Source organism: Phocoena phocoena, chromosome 3 (genome assembly GCF_963924675.1).
Source record: "Phocoena phocoena chromosome 3, mPhoPho1.1, whole genome shotgun sequence".
Classification (NCBI taxonomy): domain Eukaryota; kingdom Metazoa; phylum Chordata; class Mammalia; order Artiodactyla; family Phocoenidae; genus Phocoena; species Phocoena phocoena.
Window position 1 is genome coordinate 73,204,125 of NC_089221.1, and position 19,652 is coordinate 73,223,776.

The 19,652-nt window shown below is 37.6% G+C and overlaps 1 protein-coding gene across 1 annotated transcript in view; it reads left to right on the forward strand.

Annotated features, from left to right (window-relative positions):
- Positions 1–19,652, forward strand: part of ADGRV1 (adhesion G protein-coupled receptor V1) — a 542,990-nt gene that overhangs the window by 220,595 nt on the left and 302,743 nt on the right. The window contains exons 78-79 of the mRNA XM_065873671.1: positions 1,649–2,056; positions 15,158–15,342. Of these exons, the coding sequence (XP_065729743.1) occupies positions 1,649–2,056; positions 15,158–15,342 (593 nt within the window). The remainder of the gene's footprint in view (positions 1–1,648; positions 2,057–15,157; positions 15,343–19,652) is intronic.

Genomic DNA, 19,652 nt, shown 5'->3' on the forward strand with positions numbered 1-19,652 from the left:
GGTTCGTGCCCCGGTCCGGGAGGATCCCACGTGCCGCGGAGCGGCTGGGCCCGTGAGCCATGGCCGCTGAGCCTGCGCGTCCGGAGCCTGTGCTCCGCAACGGGAGAGGCCACAGCGGTGAGAGGCCCGCGTACCAAAAAAAAAAAAAAAACAAAAAAAAAAACTAGCTGCCATGAACTCTTCTCTGATGCCATCCTGCCATTTCCTTTGCAGAATAACCTCTCCCCATCTTGCAGATAACCTCTACCCTATATTACGTGATGAATTATTACCTTGTTTTTATTTATAGTCTTACCACATACCATATGCTGTTTAGGTTTACCTGTTTGGGAAATTATGCAGATGAGATTCTTCCAGTTGTATTGTCTTATGGTGAGCTTTTTTTGCTCACCAATGTTTTTGAGAAATATGTGTGCTGATGTGTATAGTTCTTTCATTTTTCCTGTTATATGGTATTCCAGTGGATAGTTTAATTTCTCCATTCTGAGGCCAATAGACTTTTGTGTTGTTTCCTTCAGCAAGACTTTTTTCCCCTATCATTATGCTGCAGAGGCTCTTGAAAAACCCTTTTTCTTCATTGATTTTTCACTTTTTGTAACACTTGATCACTTCCTCCTTCTGGATGTGTGCTCTCCTTTGGGCCTCTGGAGCACCACACTTTCCTACTCTTAACCTTTTCTCTCTGGCAGCTCCTTCCTGTTGCCTGTGTTGGTTTTCCTGACCAATAAATATTGGGGTCCACCTAGACTTACTCTCTAGGCTAGACCATCCATACCTGTTTTCTTTAAATATCATCTATAAAATGAGAACTCCTGAATTTTTATCACTACCCTCCTCACTGCCCTGGATCCAGACTCATATATCTGATTGCTCTTACCTGACATCTTCATTTGAATTGTCTAAAAGGCATCTCAGGCTTAATACATATAATACATAACTCTTGATTTCTCCCTTAGCACTATTTTCCCCCAGTTTACTGCCTTTCATTCAGGCACACAGCCGGGAGTTCTCCTCGCCTCTCCATCCAGCACTGAATTAATCAGAAAGTCCTGCTGACTCTACATTCAAAATATATTCCAGTCTGAGTACTTCTTACTCTTTCTACTTATACAACCTAAACTACCGTTTGTTTTTTTTTTTTTTTTCAGGAACTAATGTAAAAACGTTTTCTCTCTTCATCCTGCTTCCATCCTCATCCCCTTCTACAGCCTAACTATCCACAAGAGCCAGAATACTCATTAAAATATGAAATAAAGTGTGTCTCTCTCCTGCTGGAATCCTCCAGTGTCTTCCTGCCATACTTTGTATAATGGACATACATGATCTGACCCCTGGGCATATATGCCTCTGAATATCTTCAAATTGTTAGTAAGCTCACAATTGGAGAAATTCTGTGAGGCAGTAGTGACATTTCTTTTCTAATTCTCTTTCTTGATCTATTCTAAGGCATCTGTCTTTCCTGATCTCATCACTGTATGATGTGTGTTTATCTCTCTAATTTGTTTTAGGAAATTAGAAAAAGTATAAAACCTCCCGTTTTAATAGTAACATTGTTGTGGCCCATCAGATTGTTTAGGAGAAATAAAATTTGTTTAGGACAAGATCAGAGGTTTATAGTTTCACTTAAGTGGTGTTGTTTAATTTCTAGGAGTTAAGGAGTGCTGAGACAACTGGTCGTACTCTCATATCTCCAGCTATTTCTGGGAAGGACTTTGTGAGGACTGAAGGCATGTTGATCTTTGAACCTGGCCAGAGAAACACCGTATTGGATGTCATCCTAACACCAGAGACAGGGTCTTTAAATCCATTTCCTAAACGCTTCCAGATTGTGCTTTTTGACCCAAAAGGTGGTGCCAGAATTGATAAAGTGTATGGGACTGCTAACATTACTCTTGTCTCTGACGCGGCTTCTCAAGCCTTTTGGGGGCTTGCGGATCAGCTGCAGCAGCCCCTGGATGGTGACATTCTCAACAGGGTGCTCCACAGCATCAGTGTGAAAGTGGCAACGGAGAACACAGATGAACAGCTCAGCGCTGTGATGTATTTAATAGACAAGGTAAGAAGCCCTCGCAAATGTTAGCAGTTGCAACACTGCTTCATACATTTTTTTTCATAGAAATTTACTTTATGTGGGGAAGTTCTTTCTAAACATAAAACAAAACCCCAAAGTCATAAAGGAAATGATTGATAAACTTGACCACATAAAGTGTAAACAAAATTTCTCTTTGCATATACCACAAGCAAAATCAAAAGACACCTAATGGTTATATATCAATTATATCTCAATAAAACTGGGGAGGGGGAGTAAGAAAAAAAGTGCTAATAGGTGTGGGGAATATTTATGCAAATATATGTATAACAAGAATGTTTACTTCAGTGTTACTTATAATAACAAAAATTGGGAAAAACAGCTATTAAGAGGGGCCTGGCATATCCATACAATGTAAAACTTTTTCATGATTTAGACATATAATAATTAGAATAAGACAATAATGAAACCAGCATTGAAAATGTAGATAATCACATGGTAGGGTTGAAATTTTAAAAATAAAATACAAGGTGCCCAATTAACTTTGAATTTCAAATAAACAATATATTTTTTATTATAGGTATATCACAAATAAAAATAAATATTTTTATTTAGAGGCAGTATTTGGGACATACTTATATCAAGCAATTATTGGTTGCTTATCTGAAATTCAAGTAGAGTCACCTATGCTTTATCTGGCAACCATTCTTATGTCCCATATGTACTTCATATGTGCTCTAAGATATCCTCAAATTCAGGAGTACAGAATAGAACTTCCAAGTACTGATACAATGTCATTCTATAAGGTCTTGTATTTTATGTGAAATTGTTTCATATTTATAAGTTTTATTATCCCTCAGATTCTAACTTCTTTGAAACAAAATCTGCTTTATGCTATATATTTCTTTATAGGAAGAACTCAACAAATCTTAGTTATTGTTTAGTTAGTAGTAGAAGTGACTACTTATTTATGTTCAGTAGAAACAGCTACTGTGCTAAAAAGAGCAACAACCTTAAATGACTCACTATAAAGATGTTCTGGATAAAACTCAGCTGTGGTTCTGGGCAAATTTTTGTCATGACATAATAATCTATCCCTTGATTTTCATAGGTATGGTGCAGTGAAAATTATTTAAAATGCTGTCATTTGCTTTAATAATAGTATTTGTCTTTTAAGACTGCTGGATTTGATATGCAAATTTTTAATTTCATTGGGTTTTGGTTTCCAGGTCATTGAAGCTTGGTAAAACACAAGTCAGGAGGCATTGCCTCTAATTTTGTGTTCTAGGACACTTGAAAAACCACAGGAATAATTTCTTCTGTGAAACTTTGATAGACCCTCCTTTCCCATAAACGTCCGCCACTTTTTTGTTTCTCTCCTGACAGTTTTTAAAGTTTTCCCCATGGTTGATTCAGGTTTTCCCCTTTTTCGAAAGACAGTTTTGATAATTTGGGGAGTTCTTTTTATTGCTGTTTATGTAAACTGGCTATTTAGAGCCAGCATATTTCTTTTTATCATATACTTTTTAATATTATATATCTTATATTTCAATAATTATTTTTTACATTTGATTTATATAATCATACAAATGATGATATAGACTTGGCTCTGTATTTTCCTACCTGGTTTTGTGTTTCATGTTTGCAATAATTTTGACTGAATTGTCTGCAGACTGAGTCAGTCTGTGTTGTTATTTTAGGACAAGCAAATGGGGGGATGTTTTGAGTCAGGGAAGGGTGGCTGTCACAGGTGCCTCCTGGGATTGGCTGTTCATCATCTCTGTCTCCCTGGAAAAGCTAGGCATCCTCTTTCTGCCTCAGTTTCCTTATCTGGAAACAAAGCAAAATAACACTAGCATCTTCCTCACCGGAATGTTGTGAAAATTAGAGAAGTTAGTATAATGTGCTGAGAACAGCACCCTTGCAAACCAAGGGTTACATGAATAGCCTTTTTGGTTTTATTTATTTATTATTATTTTTAAAACATCTTTATTGGAGTATAATTGCTTTACAATGGTGTGTTAGTTTCTGCTTTATAACAAAGTGAATCAGCTATACATATACATATATCCCCATATCTCCTCCCTCTTGCTTCTCCCTCCCACCCTCACTATCCCACCCCTCTAGGTGGTCACAAAGCAGCGAGCCAATCTCCCTGTGCTATGCAGCTGCTTCCCACTAGCTGTTGGTTTTACATTTGGTAGTATATATAAGTCCATGCCACTCTCTCACTTCGTCCCAGCTTACCCTTCACCCTCTCAGTGTCCTCAAGTCCATTCTGTACATCCACGTCTTTATTCCTGTCCTACCCCTAGGTTCTTCAGAACCATTATTCTTCTTTTTTAGATTCCATATGTATGTGTAAGCATATGATATTTATTTTTCTCTTTCTGACTTACTTCACTCTGTATGAGAGTCTCTAGGTCCATCCACCTTACTACAAATAACTCAATTCTGTTTCTTTTTATGGCTAACATTCCATTGTATATATGTGCCACATCTTCTTTATCCATTCAACTGAAATGTCTATTTAGGTCTTCTGCCCATTTCTTGATTGGGTTGTTTGGTTTTTTAATATTGAGCTTTATGTGCTGTTTATATATTTTGGAGATTAATCCTTTGTCTGTTGATTTGTTTGCAGATATTTTCTCCCATTCTGAGCATTGTCTTTTCGTCTTGTTTGTAGTTTCCTTTGCTTTGCAAATGGTTTTAAATTTCATTAGGTCCCATTTGTTTATTTTTATTTTTATTTCCATTACTCCAGGAGGAGGGTCAAAAAATATCTTGCTGTGATTTATGTCAGTGTTCTTCCTATGTTATCCTCTAAGAGTTTTATAGTGTCCAGTCTTACATTTAGGTCTCTAATCCATTTTGAGTTTATTTTTGTTTATGGTGTTAGGGCGTATTCTAATTTCATTCTTTTACATGTAGCTGTCCAGTTTTCCCAGCACCACTTTTTGAAGAGACTGTCTTTTCTCCATTGTATATATCCTTGCCTCGTTTGTCATAGATTAGTTGACCATAGGTGGGTGGGTTTATCTCTGGGCTTTCTATCCTGTTCCGTGATCTGTATTTCTGTTTTTGTGCCAGTACCATATTGTCTTAATTACTGTAGCTTTGTAGTATACTCTGAAGTCAGGAAGTCTGAATCCTCCAGCTCCGGTTTTTTCCCTCAAGACTGCTTTGGCTATTCGGGGTCTTTTGTGTCTCCATACAAATTTTACGATTTTTTGTTCTCGTTCTGTAAAAAATGCCATTGGTAATTTGATAGAGATTGCATTGAATCTGTAGATTGCTTTTGGCAGTATAGTCATTTTCACAATGTTGCTTCTTCCAATCCAAGAACGTGGTATATACCTCTCTATCTGTTTATATCATCTTTAATTTCTTTCATCAGTGTTTTATAGTTTTCTGCATACAGGTCTTTTGACTCCTTTAGTAGGTTTATTCCTAGGTTTTTTATTCTTTTTGATGCAATGGCAAATGGGAGTGTTTCCTTAATTTCTCTTTCAGATTTTTCATCATTAGTGTATAGGAATGCAAGAGATTTCTCTGCATTAATTTTGTGTCCTGCCACTTTACCAAATTCATTGATTAGCTCTAGTAGTTTTCTTTTTTTTTTTTTTTTGCGGTACACGGGCCTCTCACTGTCGTGGCCTCTCCCATTGCAGAGCACAGGCTCCCGACACACAGGCTCAGTGGTCATGGCTCACGGGCCCAGCCACTCCGCAGCATGTGGGATCTTCCCGGACCGGGGCACGAACCCGTGTCCCCTGCATTGGCAGGCGGACTCTCAGCCACTGCGCCACCAGGGAAGCCCTCTAGTAGTTTTCTGATGGCATCTTTAAGATTCTCTATGTATACGATCATGTCATCTGCAAACAGTGACAGTTTTACTTCTTTTGCAATTTGTATTTCTTTTTCTTCTGTGAATGCCGTGGCCAGGACTTCCAAAACTATGTTGAATAAAAGTGGCGAGAGTGGACGTCCTTGTCTTGTTCATGACCTTAGAGGAAATGCTTTCAGTTTTTCACCATTGAGAATGATGTTTGCTGTGGGTTTGTTGTATATGGCCTTTATTTTGTTGTTGGTAAGTTACCACTATGCCCACTTTCTAGAGACACTTTATCATAACTGGGTGTTGAATATTGTCAAAAGCTCTTTCTGCATCTATTGTGATGGTCATATGGTTTTTATACTTCAGTTTGTTTACACAGTGTTTCACATTGATTGATTTGCGTGTATTGAAGAATCCTTGCATCCCTGGGATAAATCCCACTTGATCATGGTGTATGATCCTTTTAATGTGTTGTTGGATTCTGTTTGCTAGTATTTCTTTTTTTTTTTTTCCTTTTTGCGGTACGTGGGCCTCTCACTGTTGTGGCCTCTCCCGTTGTGGCGCACAGGCTCCGGACGTGCAGGCTCAGCGGCCATGGCTCACGGGCCCAGCCGCTCCGCAGAATGTGGGATCTTCCCAGACCGGGGCATGAACCCGTGTCCCCTGCATCGGCAGGTGGACTCTCAACCACTGCACCACCAGGGAAGCTCTTTTTGCTAGTATTTCATTGAGGATTTTTGCATCTATATTCATCAGTGATATTGGTCTGTAATTTTCTTTTTTTGTAGTATCTTTGTCTGGTTTTGGTAACAGGGTGATGGTGGCCTGGTAGAATGAGTTTGGGAGTGTTCCTTCCTCCGCAATTTTTTGGAAGTGTTTGAGAAGGATGGGTGTTACCTCTTCTCTAAACATTTGATAGAATTCATCTGTGAAACCATCTGGTCCTGGACTTTTGTTTGTTGGAAGATTTTTAATCACAGTTTTAATTTCATTACTTGTGATTGGTCTTTTCATATTTTCTGTTTCTTCTTGGTTCAGTCTTGGAAGGTTACACCTTTCTAAGAAGTTGTCCATTTCTTCCAGGTTGTCCATTTTATTGGCGTAGAGTTGCTTGTAGTAGTCTCTTAGGCTGCTTTGTATTTCTGTTGTGTCTGTTGTAACTTCTCCTTTTTCATTTCTAATTTTACTGATTTGAATCCTCTCCCTCGTTTTCTTGATGAGTCTGGCTAATGGTTTATCAATTTTGTTTATCTTCTCAAAGAACCAGCTTTTAGTTTTATTGATCTTTGCTATAGTTTTCTGTTTCTATTTCATTTATTTCTTCTCTGATCTTATGATTTCTTTCCTTCTACTAATATTTGGGTTTTGTTTGTTCTTTCTCTAATTCCTTTAGGTGTAAGGTTGGATTGTTTAGTTGAAATTTTCTTATTTCTTGAGGTAGGCTTGTATTGCTATAAACTTCCCTCTTAGAATTGCATTTGCTGCATCCCACAGGTTTTGGATCATCGTGTTTTCATTGTCATTTGTTTCTAGGTATTTTTTGATTTCCTCTTTGATTTCTTCAGTGATCTCTTGGCTGTTTAGTAATGTATTGTTTAGCCTCCATGTGTTTGTGTTTCTCATGTGTTTTTCCCTGTAATTGATTTCTAATCTCATAGCGTTGTGGTCAGAAAAGATGCTGGATATGCTTTCAATTTTCTTAAATTTACTGAGGCTTGATTTGTGACCCAAGATGTGATCTCTCCTGGAGAATGTTCCATGTGCACTTGAGAAGAAAGTGTAATCTGCTATTTTTGGATGGAATGTCCTATAAATATCAATTAAATCTATGTGGTCTATTGTGTCATTTAAAGCTTTTGTTTCTTTATTAATTTTCTGTTTGGATGATCTGTCCATTGGTGTAAGTGAGGTGTTAAAGTCCCCCACTATTATTGTGTTACTGTCGATTTCCTCTTTTAGAGCTGTTAGCAGTTGCCTTATGTGTTGACGTGCTCCTGTGTTGGGTGCATATACATTTATAATTGTTATATCTTCTTATTGGATTGATCCCTTGATCATTATATAGTGTCCTTCCTTGTCTCTTGTAACATTCTTTATTTTAAAGTCTATTTTATCTGATATGAGTATTGCTACTCCAGCTTTCTTCTGATTTCCATTTGCATGGAATATCTTTTTCCATCCCCTCACTTTCAGTCCGTATGTGTCATTAGGTCTGAAGTGGGTTTCTTGTAGACAGCTTATAGATGGGTCTTGTTTCTGTATCCATTCAGCGAGCCTGTGTCTTTTGGTTAGAGCATTTAATCCATTCACTTTTAAGGTAATTATCGAGATGTATGTTCCTATTATCATTTTCTTAATTGTTATCAGTTTGTTTTTGTAGGTCCTTTTCTTCCCTTTGTTTCCCTCTTAGAGAAGTTCCATTAGCATTTGTTCTAGAGCTGGTTTGGTGGTGCTGAGTTCTCTTAGCTTTTGTTTGTCTGTAAAGCTTTTGATTTCTCCATCAAATCTGAATGAGATCCTTGCTGAGTAGAGTAATCTTGGTTGTAGGTTCTTCCCTTTCATCACTTTAAATATATCATGCCATTCCCTCGTGACTTGTAGAGTTTCTGCTGAGAAATCAGCTGTTAACCTTATGGGAGTTCCCTTGTGTGTTATTTGTCATTTTTCCCTTGTTGCTTTCAATAATTTTTCTTTGTTTTTAATTTTTGTCAGTTTCATCACTGTGTGTCTCCGCGTGTTTCTCCTTTGGTTTATCCTGCCTGGGACTCTCTGTGCTTCCTGGACTTGTGTGGCTATTTCCTTTCCCGTGTTAGGGAAGTTTTCAACTATAATCTCTTCAAGTATTTTCTTGGGTCCTTTCTCTGTCTCTTCTCCTTCTGGGACCCCTATAATGTGAATGTTGTTGCATTTAATATTGTCCCAGAGGTCTCTTAGGGTGTCTTCATTTCTTTTCATTCTTTTTTTAAATTCTGTTCCACGGCTGTGAATTCCACCATTCTGTCTTCCAGGTCACTTATCCATTCTTCTGCCTCTGTTATTCTGCTATTGGTTCCTTGTCGTGTATTTTTCATTTCAGTTATTGTATCATTCATCTCCGTTTGTTTGTCCTTTATTGTTCTAGGTGTTTGTTCCTTAATTTTTCTAGGTCTTTGTTAAATATTTCTTGCATCTTCTTGATCTTTGCCTCCATTACTTTTTACGAGGTCCTGGATCATCTTTACTCATTATTCTTAATTCTTTTTCTTGGAAGTTTTCCTGTCTCTACTTCATTTAGTTGTTTTTCTGGCCTTTTATCTTTTTCCTTCATCTGGTACAAAGTCCTCTGCATTTTCATCTTGTCTGTCTTTCTCCAAATATGGTTTTTGTTTCACAGGCAGCAGGATTTTAGTTCTTCTTGCTTCTGTTGTCTGCCCTCTGGTGGGTGAGGCTGCAGGCTGGCTTCTTTGATGGTCACAAGATGAGTTTCTGCAGCTCCAGAGGTGCAGAAATATCCTCTTCAGATGTCTCCTTGAGAATAAGAAAATCTTTCCCAGATATCCCCTTGCAGACCTCTATTACTGCTCTTTGGCTAGAACTGGGACATTTGACTGCCCCTGAACCAGTCACAGGAGAGGGGAATGACATTTTGATCAGTGATAACTAGACTAATTAGGTTCTATCTTCCTGGACTGAGAATTTGGCACGTTATTGCCTGAAAGAAAGGTGGATGGATAACCCAACACATTGCGGTTCTTGGAATGACTCTTCACACCAGCCAGTAAGAATCTGTTTATGTGAAGATCTCTTTCCTGCTAGTGTTGGAGGGTTCCTGCGGAGGTTGAGGGTGGCTGTGGCTCACCGTGAGGACCTCCTTCATTTCTTTTTCATTTATTTCTGATCTGATCTTTATGATTTCTTTCCTTCTGCTAACTTAGGGTTTTTTTGTTCTTCTTTCTCTAATTGCTTTAGGTGTAAGGTTAGGTTGCTTATTTGAGATGTTTCTTGTTTCTTGTGGTAGCATTGTATTGCTATGAACTTCCCTCTTAGATCTGTTTTTGCTGCATCCCATAGGTTTTGGGTCGTCGTGTTTTCATTGTCATTTGTTTCTAGGTATTTTTTTATTCCTTCAATGATCTCTTGGTTATTAAGTAGTGTATTTTTTAGCCTCCATGTGTTTGTATTTTTCTTTCTTTCTTTTCTTTTCTTTTTTTTTGTGGTACACGGGCCTCTCACTGTTGTGGCCTCTCCCATTGCAGAGCACAGGCTCTGGACGTGCAGGTTCAGCAGCCATGGCTCACAGGCCATTCCGCTCCATGGTATGTGGGATCGTCCCAGACTGGGGCACGAACTCGTATCCCCTGCATCAGCAGATGGACTCTCAACCACTGTGCCACCAGGGAAGCCCGTGTTTGTATTTTTTACAGATTTTTTCCTATAATTGATATCTAGTCTCATAGCATTGTGGTCAGGAAAGATACTTGATGTGATTTCTATTTTCTCTGATTTACCAAGGCTTGATTTGTGACCCATGATATGATCTATCCTGCAGAATGTTCCATGAGCACTTGAGAAGAAAGTGTATTCTGTTGGTTTTGCATGGAATGTCCTATTAATATCAATTAATTCTATCTTGTTTAATGTGTCATTTAAAGCTTGTGTTTCCTTATTTATTTTCATTTTGGATGATCTGTCCATTGGTGAAAGTGGGGTGTTAAAGTCCCCTACTACGATTATGTTACTGTCGATTTCCTCTTTTACGGCTGTTAGCATTTGCCTAATGTATTTAGGTTCTCCTATGTTGGGTTCATAAACATTGACAATTGTTTTATCTTCTTCTTTGATTGATCCCTGATCATTATGTAGTTTCCTTCTTTGTCTCTTGTAATAGTCTCTATTTTAAAGTCTATTTTTTCTGATATGAAAATTGCTACTCCAGCTTTCTTTTGATTTTCATTTGCATAGACTATGTTTTTCCATCCCCTCACTTTCAGTCTGTATGTGTCTAGTTCTGAAGTGGGTCTCTTGTAGACAGCATATATACAGGTCTGGTTTTTGTACCCATTCAGCTGGTCTGTGTCTTGGTGGGAGCATTTAATCCATTTACATTTCAGGTAATTATCGATATGTATGTTCCTATTACCATTTTCTTAATTGTTTTGGGTTTGTTATTGTAGGTCTTTTCCTTCTCTTGTGTTTCCTGCCTAGAGAAGTTCCTTTAGCATTTGTTGTAATGATGGTTTGGTGGTGCTGAATTCTCTTAGGTTTTGCTTGTCTGTAAAGGTTTTAATTTCTCCATCAAATCTGAATGAGATCCTTGCTGGGTAGACTAGTCTTGGTTATACGTTTTTCCCTTTCATCACTTTAAATATGTCTTGCCACTCCCTTCTGGCTTGCAGAGTGTCTGCTGAAAGATGAGCTGTTAGCCTTATGGGGATTCCCTTGTATGTTATTTGTTGTTTTTCCCTTGCTGCTTTTAATATTTTTTCTTTGTATGTAATTTTTGATGGTTTGATTAATATATGTCTTGGGGCTTCCCTGGTGGTGCAGTGGTTGAGAGTCCACCTGCCGATGCAGGGGACATGGGTTCGTACCCTGGTCCAGGAAGATCCCATATGCCATGGAGTGGCTAGGCCCGTGAGCCGTGGCTGCTGAGCCTGCGCATCCGGAGCCTGTGCTCCACAACAGGAGAGGCCACAACAGTGAGAGGCCCACGTACCGCAAAAAAAAAAAAAAAAAAAAAAAAAAAATATATATATATATATATATATATATATGTCTGGCGTGTTTCTCCTTGGATTTATCCTGTATGGGACTCTCTGTGCTTCCTGGACTTGATTGAGTATTTCCTTTCCCATATTAGTGAAGTTTTCAACTATAATCTCTTCAAATATTTTCTTAGTCCCTAAATATCCCTTAGATATTTTCTCTTCTTCTTCTGGTACCCCTGTAATTCTAATGTTGGTGTGTTTAATGTTTTCCCAGAGGTCTCTAAGACTGTCCTCAATTCTTTTCATTCTCTTTTCTTTTTTGTGCTCTGCCATAGTTATTTCCAGTATTTTATCTTCCAGGTCAGTTATCCATTCTTCTGCCTCAGTTATTTTGCTATTGACTCCTTGTAGAGAATTTTAAATTTCATTTATTGTGTTGGTCATCTCTGTTTGTTTGCTCTTTCGTTCTTCTAGGTCCTTGTTAAACGTTTCTTGTATTTTCTCCATTCTATTTCCAAGATTTTGGATCATCTTTACTATTATTAGTCTGAATTCTTTTTCAGGTAGACTGCCTATTTCCTCTTCATTTGTTTGGTGTGGTGGGTTTTTACCTTGCTGCTTCACCTGCTGTGTGTTTCTCTCTCTTCTTATTATGCTTAACTTACTGTGTTTGGGTCTCCTTTTCGCAGCCTGCAGTTTTGTAGTTCCCGTTGTTTTTGGTGTCTGCCCCCAGTGGGTGAGGTTGGTTCTGTGAGTGGTGTGGGCTTCCTGGTGGAGGGGACTGGTGCCTGTATTCTGGTGGATGAGCTTGGATCAAGTCTTTCTGGTGGGCAGGACCGTGTCCTGTGGTGTGTTTTGGGGTGTCTGTGACCTTATTATGATATTAGGTAGCCTCTCTGCTAATTGGTGTGGTTGTGTCCCTCTCTTGGTAGTTGTTTGGCATAGGGTGTCCAGCACTGTAGTTTGCTGGTTGTTGAGTGGAGCTGGGTCTTAGCGTTGACATGGAGATCTCTGGGAGAGCTTTTGCCACTTGATATTACATGGAGCTGGGAGGTCTCTGGTGGACCAATGTCCTGAACTTGGCTCTCCCACGTCAGAGCCACAGGCCTGACACCCAGCCAGAGCACCAAGACCCTGTCAGCCACATGGCTCAGAAGAAAAGGGAGAAAGGAAGGGAGGGAGGGAGGGAGGGAGCAAGGGAGGGAAAAATAAAAAGAAGTAAAGTTATTAAAGGAAAAAAAGTATTAAAAATCAAATAATTGGAAAGTAATAAAAGAAAAGAAAAAAGAAAGAATATAGCAACTGAACAAAAAAACCAATCCACCAGTGATGAGAAGCTCTGAATACTATATTAAAAAAAACAAACAAAAAACGGACAGACAGAACCCTAGGACAAATGCCAAAAGCAAAGCTATGTAGGCAAAATGACACAAAAAGTATATACATACACACTCACAAAAAAAGAAAAAGGAAAAATATCTATATATAGAAAAGAGAAAAAGGAATAGAGCAACCAATCAATACAAATCTATCAATGATAATAAACTCTAAATACTAAACTAAGTTAAACATAAAACCAGACACAAATTAGATGCAGAAAGCAAACCCCAAGTCTACAGTTGCTCCCAAAGTCTACCACCTCAATTTGGGATGATTCGTTGTCTATTCAGGTATTCCACAGATGCAGGGTACATCAGGTTGATTGTGGAGATTTAATCTGCTGCTCATGAGGCTGCTGGGAGAGATTTCCCTTTCTCTTCTTTGTTCGCACAGCTCCTGGGGTTCAGCTTTGGATTTGGCCCCGTCTCTGCGTGTAGGTCGCCTGAGGGCATCTTTTGGGAAGTCTGAGGTCTTCTGCAAGCGTTCAGTCGGTTTCTTGTAGGAGTTGTTCCACGTGTAGATGTAGTTTTGATGTATTTGTGGGGAGAAAGGTGATCTCCACATCTTACTCCTCTGCCATCTTGAAGGTCTCCCTCCTTGTTTTATTTTTTGTGTGCTTTGCTGAAAGAAACTTTCTCTTACCTTTGAATATGTATGAAAGTTTGAGTGGCTCTAGAATTCTTGGATCACAGCCTTAAAGTCTTGAAACTGCTTATGTTGCTCTGTTGGCTTCTGTCATTTCATTAGCAAAAAAAGTCTGATGTCAGACTGAATTTTAATTTCTCTGTTAGTAATTTCTTTCCTGTCTGATTTCTGGTAAGATTTTTTAAAAACTCTTGAAATTATATTTAAAAATCACCCAAATACATCTGGTGTTGTTTCTTTTCCTAATTTTCTCTGGAATAAAGCAAACTCTGCATTTTAGACGTATTTCTTTAGCTTATCAAGGATCTATGTTGCTTTTTTCTTTTACCTAATATTTTATATGCTTGTTGTATCTTACAGGTTTGTCCCATTTGTCTGTAATATTTTCTCTGAGTTCTGGGAGTGTTTCTTGAGCTTAGTTTTCATTTAACATATTCAGTTTGATCATTTTAGTAACCAATGGGCTGTTCCCTATCTCCCCATTGTAGTTTTTACCTTGTTAAATTTCATTTTGTACCTTTTATCTTTACCCTGTGTATTATTCTCCATTATTCCTAATTGTCTTTAAGATGGCTACTCTTATAAACTTAAATCTTGAGTTCAGCCATCATCTTGGCACTCTATAGATTACAGAGTTATTAAAAAAAATATAGAGAATATTGAGCCACTTTCTCAGTGAGCTCAACTAATAGCAGTAACAGAAAAATCATTTCAACATTGTCATAAGTTCATTAGTAAAAGTATGTGCAACTTCCAGAGTGTAATCATGTACGCCAGCAGCTGGGGCATGGGGTAGAAATCACAGAAAAAGTGATGACTAATTTGGATTTTGAAGAATTAATAGGGACTCCTCAGGTATCTAAGAGTGTAGTGGAATAACAAGTCATTGGCTTCACACCCATGCTTACTCTGACAGTAAAAATGTGTCCCCCATCATTCATGTGAGGGGTAAAAATTAAATCATGAAGGCTATTTTCCTCTTACTCTCCTTGTCCCTCAAACAACAAATAAACCAGTCCGTTCAGGTAGGAAGGCTCACACTTACCAATAAAGTTAAGAGTATCAGGAGCTCTTGACTACTCTTGGTTGGAAAAGGATTTTCTCCTTTGATGTTTGAGAAATTTAGTGATACGTGGTGGCTTCTGTCTAATAAAAAACAGATAAGAATAAATTTTGTTCTATTATAGACATATATTCTTGTGTCTATTTCCTTAGTTGTTGGTCGAAAGAAAACAGAATCTTGGGGTAGGTGTAAAAGTGAGATTAATTTGACTCGTGATGTTAATTATTGTAGTTAAAATTAAGTGACCAATGCAACTGTTTGGGGCTTTATCTAGATATTAAGTAGAAGATATTTTAGTGATTATGCCTTTTCTTTATAAAATGATTATTTATGCTTTTTAAAGTACAGATGTATTTGAAATATGATTTTGATGCTAACTTCTCTTAAATTCTTCATAGGTTCATCTTCATTTTTGTTAATGTTAGTAACTGGTAATAAAGAACAAGTTATACCATATATATCATTTAAGCAGTTTATTTTTGAACATATATTTTTATACTTGGATTTTTTTCCAGATAACTGTTGAAGGAAAGAAGCAAGCATTAAGCATTGAAAGCCGAAATCTTTTCTATGAGATTCTTTGTGCTCTCGTTAACCCAAAACGCAAGGACACTAGGGGATTCAGTCACTTTACTGAAGTGACAGAGAATTTTGCCTTTTCTCTACTGACTGATGTTACTTGTGGCTCTCTTGGTGAAAAGTAAGTATCATTTAATATAATAGCAGTACCTTATATGTATTCCTTCACAGTTTACAAAGTAATATGCAGTGCAAATTGACGTTTAACTGATGTAACTCAGGATTATACAATCAATACATTGTACCTAATGGGCAAATTAAGTTAATTATTTGAAGAAAACATAGAAACTACATCGAGAGAAATTAACTTATACTGTCAATTATATATTCCTCTTGTTTTGAAGGTTCTTTTAAAAATAAAAATGTGTTATTGCTTACTCGTATTTATATAATGAGTAGAAGATACATTTCTGAATGGAAAAAAAAGTAAGATGATTCCAACTTTTTGACATATTTTAGGCCATATTTTTTATTGTGGTAAAATACACATAAGATGAAATTTACCATGTAAACTGTTTTTAGGTATACAGATCAGTGGCATTTAGTATATTCACACTGTTGCCACCATTACCACTTGCATCTCCAGAACTGTCTTCTCAAATTGAAAATCTTTACCCATTAAGCAGTAACTCCTCTTTCCTCCCTTCCCCCAGCCCTGGTAACCTCTATTCTACTTTTCAGTCTCTATGAATTTGCTTATTCTAGGCACCTCATAAGTGGAATCATACAATATTTGTCCTTTGTGTCTGGTGTACTTTGCTTAGCATGTCTTCAAGGTTCATCCATGTTGTAGCATGTGTCAGAATTTCACTCCTTTTTAAAAAAAGTTTTTTTAAATTGACTTATAGTTTATTTACAACGTTGTGTTAGCTTCTGCTGTATAGCAAAGTGATTTAGTTATAATATATATACATTCTTTTTTATATTCTTTTCCATTATGATTTATCACAGGATATTGAATATAGTTCTCTGCTCTATACAGTCGGACCTTGTTGTTTATCCATTCTATATATAATAGTTTGCATCTGCTAACCCCAAACAATCCCTCCCCCTACCCTTGGCAACCTTTGTCTGTTCTCTATGTCTGTGAATCTGTTTCTGTTTTGTAGATAGGTTCATTTGTGTCATATTTTAGATTCCACATATAAGTGATATCGTATGTTATTTTTCTTTCTGACTTACTTCACTTAGTATGATAATTTCTAGGTCCATCCATGTTGCTACAAATGGCATTGTTTCATTCCTTTTGTTTCTATGTAGTATTCCATTGTATATATGTACCACATCTTCTTTATCCATTCCTCTGTTGAAGGACATTCAGGTTGTTTCCATCTCTTGGCTATTGTGAATAGTGCTACTATGAACATAAGGGTGCATAAATCTTTTTGAATTATAGTTTTGTCTGGATATATGCCCAGGAGTGGGATTGCTGGATCATGTGGCAACTCTATTTTTAGCTTTTTGAGGAAGCTCCATTTTGTTTTCCATAATGGCTACACCAACTTACATTCCCACCAAGAGTGTAGGAGGGTTCCCTTTTCTCCACACCCTCTCCAGCATTTGTTATTTGTAGGTTTTTTAAGATGGCTCTTCTGACTGGTGTGAGGTAGTACCTCATTGTAGTTTTGATTTGCATTTCTCTAATAATTAGCCATGTTGAGCATCTTTTCACGTGCCTATTGGCCATCTGTATGTCTTCTTTGGAAAAATGTCTATTTAGATCTTCTGCCCATTTTTTGATTGGGTTTTTGTTTTTTTATTGTTGAGTTGCATGAGCTGTTTGTATATTTTGGAGATTAAGCCGTTGTCAGCTACATTATTTGCAAATATTTTCTTCCAGTCTGTTGGTTTTCTTTTCGTTTTGTTTATGGTTTCCTTTGTTGCACAGGAGCTTGTAAGTTTGATTAGGTACCATTTACTTATTTTTGCTTTTTGTTTCTACTGCCTTGGGAGACTGACCTAAGAAAACATTGGTGTGAGTTATGTCAGAGAATGTTTTTCCTATGCTTTTCTTCTAGGAGTTTTATGGTGTCATGTCTTATGTTTAAGTCTTTAAGCCATTTTGAGTTTTTGTGTATGGTGTGAAGGTGTGTTCTAACTTCACTGATTTACTTGAAGTGTGTGTCCAACTTTCCCAACACCACTTGCTGAAGAGACTGTCTTTTTTCCATTGTATATTCTTGCCTCCTTTGTTTAAGATTAATTGACCATAGGTGTGCATGTTTATTTCTGGGCTCTCTATTCTGTTCTGTTGATCCATATTAACTTTTAGACATACTTTAATATACTGTTAATTGTGTTTCTCCCTAGAGTTTTGGTTCAATTTCATCCATTTGGAGGCAGTTCTCTGAATGTTGTTGAACTTCAGAGTCTGTTGTTTTAGAACATGTTGCTGAACTTCAGAAATGTTGTTTCATGGCTGGAGTTTCAGGGCAGAGAGCAAGTAAGAGGAAGAGGAAAAAGTAAAATGTGGTTTGTGTATTAACTATATAGTTAATTTTGTAACTATATGTTAATATTCTCCAGTTCTGGTCTTTTATTGATAAATTACATTCATAAGGTAAATTGGATCATTGTAGTACAAAGACCTAAACCATGTTTTAATTCTGTTTGACTTAACATAAAAATAGCTCATAATAGAACATGGTTGGAAGTTGATATTTCCCTCCAATTTTCACAGAGTACTATGTTATTTAAAAAACAATTATTGTTATTTAGTGGGACATGTCTGATTAAAAGTGTTGTTCAGTGAAGTCAAATAGTTCATAGCTTTGTATAGTCTCAGTCCTTTCTCTTTGTTTTTCCATATTTGTGCAAGATCACCAGGATGTTGAGACAGTGGTAGACGTGAACCATCTACCCTGCTGTGAATGTTGATTCCATCTTTGCTCTCAAAGGCCTGGTGAGAACTCAAAAGGGTATAAGATGCACAAAAGGAGTGGCTTTTTCTGTCTTGTTGCCTAATGTATTCTCAGGGCCTAGAACAGTGTCTGGTACATGGTAGATTCTCAGTGGTTATGGTATAATGAGTGAATAGAATGAATAAAGGAATCAGTATGTTTTTGGCTGCAGGCTTGCTGTTTCGCATGTATAATGGCAGTCAGGCAAGAGGAGCAAGCATGGCACATTTGGGGAAATCATCAATTGGGGAGATCATCAACCTTTAAATATTGAATATAGAATACGTTAGGTAGGGTGTGTGTATGTGTGTGTAGGAATCCGATTTAGGATTTTAGAGCGATCATGTTGAGGACTATGTTAAAGATGAGTTTTTTTTAACTCAGGGAACTCTAAAGATGTTGACCATTCTCATATGCATTATTTATACATTGTCTTAAGCAGTATTCAGGGGCATCTACTGGGAGTGAAGGGTTTGGGAATAGAGCAGGGATATTGAGGAGAATGATGGTATCTAGAACAATCATTTGGAAGCCAAGTAAAAACAATGTCAAGTGGCATTGAGGGTCTGACTGAAGTCGGTCATTGTGGATTTGTAGTGGTGCCAATCTACATGTTAATGTGGGTTTTTCCCCCTCATTTAAACCTAGGTGTAAAGCAGATTTGGGCATTGATCAAAGTAAGTGCATTGGAAGGGCATGGATATAGGAGGTTAAAGTGTCAGGGAGAGTGTAGTTGTCGTCAGACCCTCTTAAGGGGCCAGGGATTTGACACACTTGTGTCAAGGTTGGGTAGAGTCACTGTACCTGTTGTGTTCGTCTCAAAATGCCAACGTAATGGGGTCCCTGATAGCGCTGATGAGCTAAATATCAGAAGATTCCAGGGTGGGTGGGTAGGGCGTAGGTTCACTGGTCTCAGTCACATTGTACCTGGTCAGGGGTGGGGAGGTCGACAGTGGCAGCTTTTTAGCTCTGAGTCACCAGTGAAGATGTAGGAAGCTAGATGGGAAGATGAAGAGATGAGCTTTTTATAAGCTGTTGTGGAGGTGCAGATGGCCTATATGGATTGAACTGTTTTAATAGGAGTCTTGGACACAGGGGTCTAGAGCCTGGATGAATGGCTGGACTAAAGATAGATTTTAAAGGTACCAATTCAAATGTGGTAGTTAAAGATTTTTTTAAAAGAGAGTATATAGCTAGAGGAAAAAGTTAGCCCTTACCCTTTCTTTTCTTTTTCAAATCTTCTGTTTAAAATTCTCAACTCCATTTCCCAGGTTAGGGGCCTTGATGAGGTATTTGTATCCATGATACACTTATATATACTCAGCATCTCTTGTGGCCCATGTAACTTTTAAAACTTAATGCATGATTTTTATCCTAATATATTCTCTATTCTTTTTGAGGCAGGTATGATTGAATTCAGGTATGATTCACCTTTGTGTCTCTTCATTGTTTGCAAACATGATAGATCCACAGAAAAAATGTACCAGATTTTTTGGAGGACTGGTTAAAAAATACAGATTCATAGAACCTC